The 12800-nt window shown below is 43.4% G+C and overlaps 2 protein-coding genes across 6 annotated transcripts in view; one reads left to right on the forward strand and one right to left on the reverse strand.

Annotated features, from left to right (window-relative positions):
* The window catches only part of LOC149352912 (uncharacterized), a 47301-nt gene that overhangs the window by 33849 nt on the left and 652 nt on the right, over positions 1–12800 (reverse strand). For 3 of the 5 annotated variants that reach the window (XM_089582111.1, XM_089582110.1, XM_089582113.1), the window contains exons 1-3: positions 8414–8570; positions 5588–5692; positions 2447–2516 (exon numbers count right to left, since the gene is read on the reverse strand). In XM_089582111.1, the coding sequence (XP_089438237.1) occupies positions 2447–2516; positions 5588–5692; positions 8414–8466 (228 nt within the window). In that variant the 5' untranslated portion in view covers positions 8467–8570. Of the gene's footprint in view, positions 1–2446; positions 2517–5587; positions 5693–8413; positions 8571–12800 lie in introns of those variants that run through there. The other 2 variants (XM_089582112.1, XM_089582115.1) reach the window with 2 other exon arrangements.
* The window catches only part of LOC149352913 (outer mitochondrial transmembrane helix translocase-like), a 28872-nt gene continuing 24847 nt past the window's right edge, over positions 8776–12800 (forward strand). The window contains exons 1-2 of the mRNA XM_089582116.1: positions 8776–8960; positions 9593–9634. Coding sequence (XP_089438242.1) covers positions 8802–8960; positions 9593–9634 — 201 coding nt within the window. The 5' untranslated portion in view covers positions 8776–8801. The remainder of the gene's footprint in view (positions 8961–9592; positions 9635–12800) is intronic.

The following is a 12800-nucleotide window of genomic DNA, read 5'->3' on the forward strand; positions in this document are numbered from 1 at the left end:
AAGTTTTTTGGTTCCGATTGAAATGGAGCTGAGCCAAAGTATGCAAAGCTATGTGTTTCATATTACTATTGAGGTACACCCTCGTCAAAAGCATATGACCCAAGAGGTTTGCTTGTGAGGCGCCTCGTTATGCATCTTCAGCGACCGTTACCTCTTGAAAGAGGAATGGCCTCAGCGACCGTTACCTCTCAAAAGAGGAATGGCTTCGCGCACTCAATTCTCCCGAATTTGGACTACTAGATGTGATAGGGCGCCCCGCTAGACAGCTTAGAAGCAAACCTCTTGGGCTGAACAATTTTAACGAATGTTGTATTTCATCATATAAAAATTTCAATTCGAAGCACTAAAATATGAAAGTTAATAAGGCAACATTATCATTCACAAAATTTGATATGCTCGACTCAGCTAGAGAGAGAGAGAGAGACCGAGAGGAAGAGGGAAGGTGTCCACGTGCGTATCACACCACCCGGAACACTGTACGACGAACGTTTACATCACAATTTTGATATGAAAGTCTGGGAAGGCATACAATTGAAGGTGCACATGTCCTCAGTTCAAATTTGTGTCGCAAGCTAGCCTCCAATTTGACTAGCGCATCTAAGCTATATGAGCTATATGCAATGAAAAATTGTATGAAATCACTCAGAACGCTATACAACAAACAGCTGTGTCGAAATTTTGGTAAAAATGTCGGTAAAACTGGCACCACACTGAAGTCGGCCAGTGGCGAGTATACATAGACGAAAGACATGTACAGGATTGTCTGAAGTGACGTCACCCTATTTCTCATGCCATCGCTAGGATTTTCTGTAACATCTGTGAGTAAGTACACACACGCACACAAACACACACAAGCCCACACACACCACCGCCGCCACCGGCTTTTCTCGTAATGGGACTAGTAATGCTTTCGCACTAATACTTTTGCCGCATTGTTTTCATATAGCTTTGTTATTAACTCCAGTTTTGTGAAGCAGCGGCCTCGGGCACGCTTACTTGAAAGCATAGGCGGTGATGAATTTTGGCGCATTATTTGAACCTGCTACGCGAGTAAGTGCCGGTGCCTTGATAATCAAGCAGTAACTGTCCCTCGTTTCGTTTGTTCTCTTGACCGTAGGCTATTTGGTTCGTGCAGTAGTTTGCCCGCTCACTAACTCGCTCCACGCCCACTTCTTTGTTCGCTGTTTGCTCGTTAGCTATACAGTTCCTTAAATCATTACAGCATTTGTTCCTGCTTTCATACTCCCCGCCTGTTCGTACATCCGTTCACTCGCTTATTATATCTTGTTCGTTCACTCAGTCGTTTGCTTGCTTGTGTGTAATATGTCTGGTCATTCGCTTGTTTTTTTTTTCTTTGACTTTCTCCCGTTTGCCTGCTCGAGCGCGCACATGTTTTGAGATATGCTATACCCAGTTTCCTTGCCTTAATTTAGGCTAACTAAAAAGTTACAGAGCCATGTTTTCCCAAGCACCTAGTTGGGTGATATGCTCCTCACTCCACTACACTGCAACATCAAACGCAACATCAAGCTTCCCTTTGCTATCTTCAACAGTATTCTACGTTCGCTATCTTCAAAAGCTTTTCTTTCTGTCATCTGCTTTTTTCTCGCCGTCTGCAGTTTAAAAGTCGCATTTTATAGAATCCAATAGACTACGAATGTGTAGGATGAAAGCGCCCGCCACAAGAACAGCGCAGAAGCACACGTGCACCACAACTTCCTCCTCACTGCAGCCTCCTTTCCACCGACCACTGCTTAGGCAGACGGGAAAATGTAACAGCGGGGTTCTTCTGTAACCGCTGGTTCGTCATTTCAGTTAACTCCAGCTCTTAGGCCAGTCTGTACCAAGAACCGCCAGGACAACAAATGAACCAGCTATTACATCGCTGTTTTTGTAAGCCTCATGTGACCTCAACATTGCCTCAGTTTGTCTATGACACCTTAACCACCAATCAGCTGGTTAAACTGAAACCAAGACAACATGTCAGGAAAAAAAAAAATGAATCGTAAGTTACTCCCCGGGCTTAGGTGAATTCCATGAGGCGATCCGCGGTCACTGATGTGCATATCATTCCAAAGTGAGAAGAATTGGATGACCAAGATTCGGTGCCCCTACTCCATTGATCGCTATAGCATCAAGCTTATGTAAAAAAAATGTCAACCAAGAGCAGAAGCTCGATGGCCGCAACCTGCTCCTAATCTTTCATTCTACTAAGTATTTTTAAAAAGATCCCTATGAAAATACATTTGCAGTTTACTCACGCCATCAAACCACTCATTTCTGGACTATACACTGCTTGTGCACCTCTAAAAAAATTAATCGGCTCCAGACGCGAAGAAATGTCAAAAGTAAAAAGAAAAAGGTGCGAGCATGGGTTCGATATGTTTCACATCTTCTATAGCAGAGAAGCATGGAACAAAGTTTCAAGCAACAGAATCATACTTACTGAGTGGCTTTCTGGCCAATCAAGTGTGAAATAACGGGCTGTTGGTTTTTCGTGTGGCCGTGGTCTTCTCCTGCGAAAAACACCGTATTTCATCACTACAGAAATAAAAAAGGCAACAATGGCCAGATGTACATTACAGAGCAGTTGGTTCCACTAATTACTGTTGTAAGCAAGCTGGCCTCACAATAATAAAAAATCGGCCATTATCACATATGGCCTCTACACATCCTACTGAGTGTACCCATATCCAGAAATTATGGACAAGCACATTTTTTCAACAGGAAGTTGTGTACAGATGGAGCTTTTTCACATATTGCAAGACTTCATCATAAAAATCAATATACCTGTACACACTTCTAGTTTTCTGCTATTTATGCTCAAAAATGCATTCCATTGATTTTCTATGGAAGTCTCAACTACTCCGTGCAAGCACAGGACAAGTTTTAAAAGAAAGATTTCACTACGCATTCGAAGCTTAAAACATTCCCATCAATATGTTCATAACAATATCTTACAATACTGCACAGTTGCTTCACATTAAAAGCGACGTCCAAGAAAGCTGGACTTGTTAAGTGTGCTGTTTTTAATATAGATAGCCGAATAATTTTTGTGCAGCGTTGAGTGAACTATTGCTTCAACTGTAAATGCTAGCAAAAGTGCGAAAGTGGATGCATCCAGCATTAAATGTGTCAAAAGGAAATGCACATTCAACACACTTTACAACACACTGAGTGCATATTTGTAATATTTGTCTTCTGCCACCAGCTCGCAATCAACTGGGTTGAGTCATTATGATGCAGCAGTTAATTCTGAAGAAAAATGAGTTCACTAAAGCTACAAAAGCCAATGCACTTAAGGAGTAGAAAAAACAAATATTGGGATGTATTTTTTTTTCTTTGGAATGGGGTGCAATACATTAGCATACAAAAAAAAAAAACGGCAATAAAACTGCTAATATGTCGTCTGTTGTAATTCTAGACCTCGAAGCAGCCTGGTTTATGTGCAGTAGTAAGTCAAAACAACGTGTTTGCGTTTATACCACAGTTTTCCTGCGCCTCACATGACCTAAAGTTCAACTAGACGTCACAGCCATCGTTCGGTCGATGAAACTGAAACCGAAACAGCATAGGAGAATAAATTCTTTTCTAAATTATTCAGGAACCGTAGGCGAATACCACACGGCTATCCATGTATTCTAATATCTAGGGTATCATTTGAAAGAAGAAAACACGCAATAAAAATTAGTTGTGTATAGTCCTTTAAGCACCGACTGAGAATACCTTCCTTTTCTTTGCGCAATTTACCACAGATATATGAAACATTAGCGAACGACCCAATAATGTTGTGGTGGCAGTTTTTGAGTAAAGGAAAGGGTGCGGTAACAGTCTCACTTCTCAATAGTCAACCGCACCGTAAGGGAAGGGAGGAAGGTGGTAGTGAAAGAAGAAACAGGTATCGTAGCGGAGGGCTCTAGAATAATTCGGACCAACAAGAAATCTTTAACATGCACTGATAAAGCACAGCACATGGGTGTCTTCTGCATTTCGCCTCCATTGAAACACTGCCGGGTTCGAACCCGGGTACATCGGATAAGTAGCTGAGAGTCCTAAACACTGAGCCACCACAGTGAGTAGTATGACATTTACTTTTGTAAGCGTTCGTAGTCTGAGACAGCAGGTACTAAACAAAGCCCCTCATGATGGGTCAGTGGTGCAATGAAGAAAAAAAAAATGCCTCAGTGGCTGTGGAGCTTGGCTGCTGATTCCAAGGTTGCGGGTTCAATCCTTGTCTTAGGGCAGCATTTCGATAGAGGCAAATTGCAAAAACGTGCGTGCGCTGTGGCATGTTGAACAAAATTGGCAGTGGCTCTTCTAAACCTAGTTAGACAGAGCGAGAGCTCCATTACACTTAGCTATGCTTGGTTAGATGCTTGAAACGCCACGCAGGCATTTCAGGCACACTGCCAACCACGCTCTCATCCATGGCGAAACTGCACGCAAGAGCCGTGTTGCCTACTTAAGCGAACGCCGAGTCATGTGCATAATCCCACGACCACATCCGCCGAAGCCATTCTTTTTTTTTTTTTTGCATGGCACCTGCCACCTGGCTTTCATCCTTTTCTGGTCTTCAGTCAACATCCTGTGCGCGGCCCCCGATTTGTCATTCCACTCTATGAGCATACCGTTCCTCTCTTTTCTAATTGGCATTTAATTTGAAATTACATTCTGCATTTTTTTTAAGCCCCCATTCATTTATTTTGATTGACAAGCTTGCTATGCGTAGTACACCACAGCTGCTGGGGCAGGGATTCCTTCAACTTTTTTTATTATCTTCTTTTGGCTTTTGCCTATCAGGTACTCCAAAATGAGAAACGAAGCATGCGTGCTCTGTACACCCATCACTGTTGACACACGCAGCTGCCACAACAGATGCGTGGACCACTACACAGTCACGCAGGCCACTGAATCATTTGTGCAGTACCAGCACTCTCTGTAAGATGCATTTGTTAAACTGTTTGCAGTATTTTTATCAGACATGGCAGTAACTGAATTACTATTATGAAGTTATTTTTTTTTGGTCATTTGTAATGTTATTATTGCTTTTCTGGCATATTAATTTAGCAATATAAATAATTACTTTGAGACAGTCATTTATCAGCAAAAGTAATTAAATACTTTCGAAATTACTTTTGTTAAAAAACTGTGCCAGTACTCTGTGTCGACAAAGCTTTGTTCTCGTATGCCGGGTAGGACTGCGCGTCTGCATTAAGGTCTTTATATGCCTGAGATCAATGGAATCCTCCGTTGTCTGGTCAGCCAGCAAGACGTAAGAGGGAGCCTACATGCTGCGTCGCCTAGAGTCACTGGATAATTATTCAGTGACCCTAGCGCCACCGTCTGGTTCACATGCAAGCGACTGAAAACAACGTGTTCGTGGTCGGAGAGGGAGCCCCTTTCGACATGTGCTGGCAGAACCGGCGCTGGGGGGCAAAATTCTAGTTCAATGTAGGCGTGGCGCCCGCCACAGCGACAGAACACCATTCGCGGCGGCATTATGTGCATGTTTCGTGCGATGCAAGCACGCCAAACTCCCGTTTCGCAGTGTCGTACGCACGCGCACGGATGGCTGCGCGAAGCTTACAAGCATTCGAATGCACAATACGTTGAGTAGGCCAGTGACGTGACAGCGGGCCAGTGCCGCTCAGCTCTTGAGTGGGCTAGAGGTGGATAGATAGGAGCGTCCCCTCTGAAACAGGGTGATGGCAGTTACCATCATTCTCGGAATTGTTCCATTCTATTTCTTTAACGGTGTTATAAATCGGTCCATAAATTTGCCATTTGTTTAAATACATTTCTAATCCTACACTTCTAGCCTTATGTCACATCTATGCTTTTCAGCCACCAATTTTCTAATTGCTTTTTGCTAACTTCCACCACAGATTCATTCGCATGACCATTCTTAACACTAAACCCTAGGGCCTCAGGGAGTGTGACTGTGCCTGCATCGATATCGGGATGAATACCACCACATTCAAGTATAAGATGTTCAGTTGTTTCTACAGATTTACCATACACTGCACATGTGTCATCCTCTTGGTTAAATTTCTTTTTGTAGCTTCGTGTTTTAAGACACTAATCTAGCTTCAAAGTGTAGGGCACTGCCTCTTGAGAACGATAGAATGATTCCTCCCTTATCTGCCTCTTCCAATTTCGATATAGTTCTACACCCTGCTTCGTTTCCATTGAATTAATACAGCTTTTACCTTTTGTGTTTTTTAACTGCCATTTAAAACGCTTTATTTCTCCATCCTTGTGTCCTGCATACATACTGGTTAGTTTCCTAGTCCTTTCCCGCCACTGTAAGTCAACGCTCTTTCTGTATAAGTACTTAAATACCTTGGCTGCCCACCTGTTATCGTCCAATTTCTTCAGGCATCCTTCATATAATATTTTATTCCAAGCTCCCCATGCTTTGAACGATTCCCAGCCCATATCCTCCTGTGCTGCCTCGTTTGTTGTTTTGCCGTGGGCACCTAGTGGTGATCTTCCAACAGCTCTCTGATTTACTTCTAGTCTCAACTCAACTTCTGCCCTCAGGCACAAAACCGCACTCCGGAAAGTAAGGCCTGGCACCGTTATTCCTTTCCAAACACTTCTCAGTACTTCATACTTGTACACCTATAATGCCCTATGTTTCACTATCACGGCACCTCTTTGCCCTTTTGACCTAACAGTCTGTTCGTGCTTTTCCATGTATATCTACACTTCGTTTACCTATATCCCAAGATATCTGTGTTCTGCCACTCTGCGTACTTCATGGCCTTGCATTGTAAGCACCTGATCAGCTGAATCATTGAAAATTATCAGATGTGACTTAATTGCGCTAAAAGTGAAGCCTAGAGCGTCTCCTTCGTCTCCACAAGAATTAACCAGAGTTTTCAAATCATCCTGGCTGTCTGCTAACAGTACAATATCGTCCGCACACATTAAACCAAGGAGTCGCCACTCTACGACCTTTCCACCTAATGTGTACGACAGATTATGACCTAGATTAGTTACTTGGAGCCTTCTTTCCATATTTATCATGTAGAGAATGAATAGCAGAGGTGATAGAGGTCAACCTTGCCTTAATCCTTAACGTACCTTGACAGTTGTCGCACTATCTCTTCCCATGCAATTTCTTGTTTATTATCTCGGTACATTTCCTGTACGAAATCAGTTATCTCATGACCGATGCCTTCATCTTTCAGTATGTTCCACTGGAGTTCTGTGTTCATGTTGGCGTATGTCCAGGAAGGCTAAATACAGAGGTGTGTTTTCCACTTTGGCTATTTCTATGCATTGGGTAAGTACGAACAGGCTATCATCTAAACGCCTAACACTTCTGCACCCGTTCTGGAATTCTCGAGTATTTTGTTACTTTCTTTCTACGACTGCATTTTTTATTTCACCACCTGCATTGCCAGCCTGTATATAACAGAAGTTATTGTAATCGGTCTGAATGATTTTGTGTACATCCTATCTCCTTTCCCTTTATAAATCAAATATATTTTACTCTGTCGCCAGCTGTCTGGAATTTGTTTATTTGTTATGACTGTTTCCAAGATAGTGGGCAGGAACGCAGAGGCCCCTGTCGACCAACCAAGAAGCTTGATCCCACTTTCGTTTTGAATAGCCCGAAACCTCTCGGGAACTGCGGAAATCTACGGCAGTGCCACGCTAAATTGTCTCGCTAATTTAAAGGAGGAACAGCGCGACTTTTGACAGGGAGGAACGACACACGAGGACAGCCGCTGCCTCGCCTGTCTTTCGTCCCTGTCAAAAGTCCCGCTGTTCCTTTATGAAATGGCATACCAACTCGCCTAAGCATCAGTTCTAACGTGCCCTGCAAAAACTTATATGTATAGTTACAAAGGTATACCGACGCGACAACGCGGCAGGAAAACAGCGCGCCCAACTATCGATTATCCTCAGTGGGCACGAGACGGGTATCTGAGCCTTCGACGTTACATCCCGCATCCCTTCACCTGAGGCCTGGTTTGAAAGAGCACATTTTAAATGCACAGCAATGACAAGTGGTAAATAATCGCTAGAGAGATTATACGCAGCTGTACACCGCTCGCGAAACTAATACCGACACACGGTACACTGCCAACGATAAATTCAAGACCAGCGCCTCGAAGATACGGAACAGACGGAACGTCTAGGCGATGTCGATTCGGCAGATTAAACCGGAACACCTGCCTTACAAGCTACAACTCATGTTTTACGCAAACGCATTAAAGAATCGCGGCTTCTTTTGCAACAAATATTGCTAGATGTATTGCTACGTACTCTTTTTGTAATGCAGGAATGCCAGAGCGCAACGAAGCTGTTTCCTCCCAAAGAAAACAACTTTTTTGAACTCGCTAGTCACTCAAGTAAAAAAGCCGCTAAGCAGTATTTGTGAACAATCTACGTTGCTCACCTGATACGGTTCCATCCGCCTAGTTGTTGCACTGGGCAGTAGTCGCCCGACATGTTACAAACGTTTACGAGCAAAGGAACGAACAAACAAGAAAAGCGGGGTTAAATTCACCCGCCTCAGCCCCGACATGACCAAAGATTTGGCGGGACAGCGCCAGCCAGTCTGCTCAGTACACATAGTGATGATAGTGACGATCCAGGTGTGCAAATAATTTTTAAAAACTTTATTGCCTCTAAAACCGTTTGCATAAAAAATTAGTTGGCAGACAATTCATTTTACTGCTGCTTTTTAGTAGCTAGCAATCAAGTTAGGGTGCTAATGTAAGCTTCAACTTTTTGTCGACGCTGTCATTGTGGCGCTGTTGTACCCTTAGTGCTTTCAGCTCAAGATGGCGAGCGAAGGTGTGCGGATGTCTCTCACACGCGGTGAAATTACTGGACTTGTGTTTCGATTGTCCCTCTTTGGTGCCCTTACGTATTTCGGCATAAAATGGATGGTTAACGCTATAGATCCGACGCGAAAGCAGAAGATCGAGTCCAAGAAGAGGGTAAGCGGAGTGTAGTATTGCAAGATGCCATGCAATCTGATCTTCAATGAGGAAGGGCGCTTATCGAGGAATCGGTGCGGTTCTCGCATTTAAGGAAACTGTGCCATATGTTGCAAAGAAAGTTTTGCGTGTTTGTAAAAAAATGAAAAAAAAATAGTTTCGTGTATTTGCTTTCAAAACGTTTGAAAGGGAGCCGTCCTCGCGTGCAGAGTTAGCGAAAATCATGCGATTACACAGCAATGCTGCTGTCGTTCCACGGCGGTACACACGTCATTTCGACTTCCTTACTTCGTCACGCGTTAATTCTTACAACACGCTTTCACTGATTTTTCTATTTTGTTGCTGCATCCATTATGTGGGCGCAGTTTTTAGTCTTATCAGGCCACATTACAATGAATTTCGTCTCAGCGCGAGGAGTACAGCCTAATGTGCGCTGTGTGCAGGCGTGAACCGTCCAGTCGAACACAGCGCGTCATGCCTTAATAACAATTCATGGTGGTCTAGCATGAACACGAGCATGGATCCTTGTGTTTGTGTGCCAAGTTTATAGACTGTAAAATCGTGACCTTCCTAGCTGAACTTTGGGGAAGCACAGATTTATATCACTAAGGCTATTTCTTCTTACCTTTCAGGCTGACAGGATACTGAAGAAGATCGGCATACAGAATGTGAATGTAAGTGCACGTCGATCTGGAAAGCTGTTAAGCTGCATCTGTTATTCTATTTCGCCCAAGGAAAGCTTTTTCACCCATTCAAAATTAATCGCAACTACCGTTATACTGTCGCGATAAAAAGAAATGCCAACAGCCGAGCACGTAGGCGCCGTACTGTTCGCATTTCTTTTTGTCGCCCGTATACAGTCTGGGTCAAAAAACCTGAGGCCGCTGTGAATGGGCCAGGAGCGTCTGCGCGCCGCCGCTCGCTTGTGCCGAGGCGGTTGCAGCTGCCCCTGGCACATTCACTGTGGCCTGAAGTTTTTTGACCAAAACTGTACATGTACCCCCTCACATTTCCTGAATAAATGCAGCATGGCACACCTGTTTGGGAACACCAGCATTCGCCTAACATTTTTTTGTGGACTTCAGTAAAACTTCCTTTTGGTAATGCTGGTTTATTTTTTTTATCTTAGAAAACTTAGGTACTCTTTCATCATTTAGCATGCAAAAAATGCAAAATGCTTCAGTAAAAAAAATTTCCATGCAAAACCTTAAAGGTGCACTAAAGAGGAATCTGAACTTGTCTTTTTACCTCGGGAACTCGATCTACATGTTCCCAGCATTCTTAAAAACTTCGACTTATTGTCCTGTGCAACTGATTTCCCTAATTTAAATTGGATTAAACGTCCCGGCTCCCACCTTTTTTTGAACTCGTCGCAGACGGTAGGAGGAGTCAACTAACGCGTGCAGTGCCTTTCAGGTAGTTGCGTGGTGGCTTCGCTTTCACTTTTATTTTGTTTTTTAGGTTTCCACAAATAAATAGATCCACTCAGAGGCTACATAGCCGCAGATTAGGCCCATATGCGCAGACAGTTACCAAGAACTGTTACTAAAATTAGGGCTACTCTGAACTTTAACCAAGCCAGGAGGCAGGAAGGTTTTTATATAGGGTACATGACAATGAATTGCATTCATGTCATCAGTTATATTAAAGATGGCTGCACAGAATGGAACGTGCCTTTTTACATGACCTTCATACGCTATGAGAAGACCGTGAAAACAACGGCTTTCATGCAGGCATTGCCTAACTAAGTCACTGAGGAAGCGAATGTAAATTTCCAAGCGATTATCTTCAAAGGCTGCTTGGTGACCCTAGTACTATATGAGAAGACACAGAACGCCAGTTAAAAGGGGTCTTGATAGGAAGATACAATCTCTCTAATGTTATTTGCCGCATGTCTACATAAAGGCCAAAGCATTAAAGTGGAAAGAGTTAGGTGTAAGGACCAATGGGGCATATGCAGCAGTCTCCAATTTGCCAATGATGGCCCGGTAAGCAACTCAGGAGATGCATTGCAGCAAAAGATTGAAGGCTAGGCATGCATAATGCACTAGCAAGCCTAAAAGTTTGTATGGATTGAACCAAAGTAATTTTGAACAGTTTCAAAACGAAGGAACAGTTGTAAGTAATGAGGTACTGGAAGATGTGAAAAAGTAAATCTATCTAGGCAAAGTAATGAGGGTATTATGAAAAAGGAGTTAGGTGATGAATAAGAATGGCATGGAGTGTATTTTGCTTCCACTCTCATGTTATCAACAGTAGCTGGTACATATCCCCAAAAGGGAAGTATACAAGCAATGTATCTTGCCAGTACTCGCATATGGGGTTGGAACTTGAAGGCTAACAAACTGGTTTAAAATCAGGCTAAGAACAGTGCAGTGCTCCCTTAATAAGAGACATAGAAAGCTGCATGCATTAGGGAGCAAATGTCAATTGAGGATATTTGAGCTGAAATTAGGAATGGACATGGGAAGGGCATGTAGTGGTCTATTAGTGTGTTAGAGCAAGCACCAAGGTAAAGAAAGCGTAATCAGCAGCAGCTGAGAGTTGAATCGATTGATGAAGTAAAGAAAGAAAATGGCTAGAACAACATCTTTTGCAAACCAGGAGTTGTCAAAGATCATTAGGAGAGGCCCTCTTTGTGCGGTGGACTCCTCTCGGCTGATGGTGTGGTGCTCTTACAACCCAATTCTTACATAGGATAGGCAGGCATTGTGCCAGTAGTGGCTTGTGTACAGTGTGCACTTTGTAGGCAGGTAGCTGCAGATTTGATACTAGGTGCTGCTGCATGCATGTTGGCATCGTGTCTGGCTCTCAACTTCTGAGGAGAAACATGATGGCATCGACGATCAGTGAAAAAAAAAATAGTCCAACTGAACGACATCAGCGCGCATAAAATATGTTTGAAATTGTTCTGCAGTGTTTCAAAAGCGGGTGAGAACATTTGTGAGCCGTATTATAAGCTTAAAATATTATTTGCGGCCATTCTGCACCACTTTAGCCATCAAAAGCCAAGCCAAGTACAAAGTCAACCACAAATCCGATAAATGTAAACAAACAAAATGGCTGACAAGGCGGCGCGCGGACACGCGCGGAGCTTGGAAATGACTTCCTAAAGGTGAACTGCTCAGTTACGTCTTTAAGTACCTTCGAGCTTAACGGACATGGCACGCCAACCAACAAGAATCACGCATCCCAAAATGACCGACGGTCGCGGGAAAGACGCTGCTTCACGCTCGGCCGCTGCGGTAGGCTGCTGAGACCGAGAGTAACAGCTATCCACGACAGCCTCTAGTGTGAACAGATTCACACAAACATTAACTTTTTTAGCAGAACTAAATAAATGCACTTTCTAAGTTTGGCAGTGTGCACACTATATTTTTCGCGTCGCTTGTACCTGCTGTGTATCTGGTGTCCAGATTACGCATTCGGTTCGCGATCGAATGCGAATGAGTTCCCCTAACTCATTCGATGGCGAATGTCATTCGATTCGAATGACATTAAATTTGCTAGTGTGACAGGGGTGGAGCTCTCTCATCACTGTATGGTGCAATCCTCACGGACAGACTAGGAGATTTTCGGGAACACTGCTGACCCCAAAAAAAATATAGAAAAAGTGTGCATCCGTGAAATATTTGGGCTACTCTTTGTGAAGTTGCCACTCGAGTCTCTGTCATCAGTGCAGCACTGCTGAGCTTGCAACTTTTTATCCACCACATGCATCTTGTGTTTCTTGGAGAGCTGTATACTTGGCCATGTAAAATATGGTAACAACCTGCCTTACTGTGCATGGGTTTGACTAATTTTCTCTGATGTATGGTTACATGCAGTTTTGCATAAGGT

The sequence above is a fragment of the Amblyomma mixtum genome, chromosome 3 (assembly GCF_055824585.1).
Source record: "Amblyomma mixtum isolate Tamu chromosome 3, ASM5582458v1, whole genome shotgun sequence".
Classification (NCBI taxonomy): Eukaryota; Metazoa; Arthropoda; class Arachnida; order Ixodida; family Ixodidae; genus Amblyomma; species Amblyomma mixtum.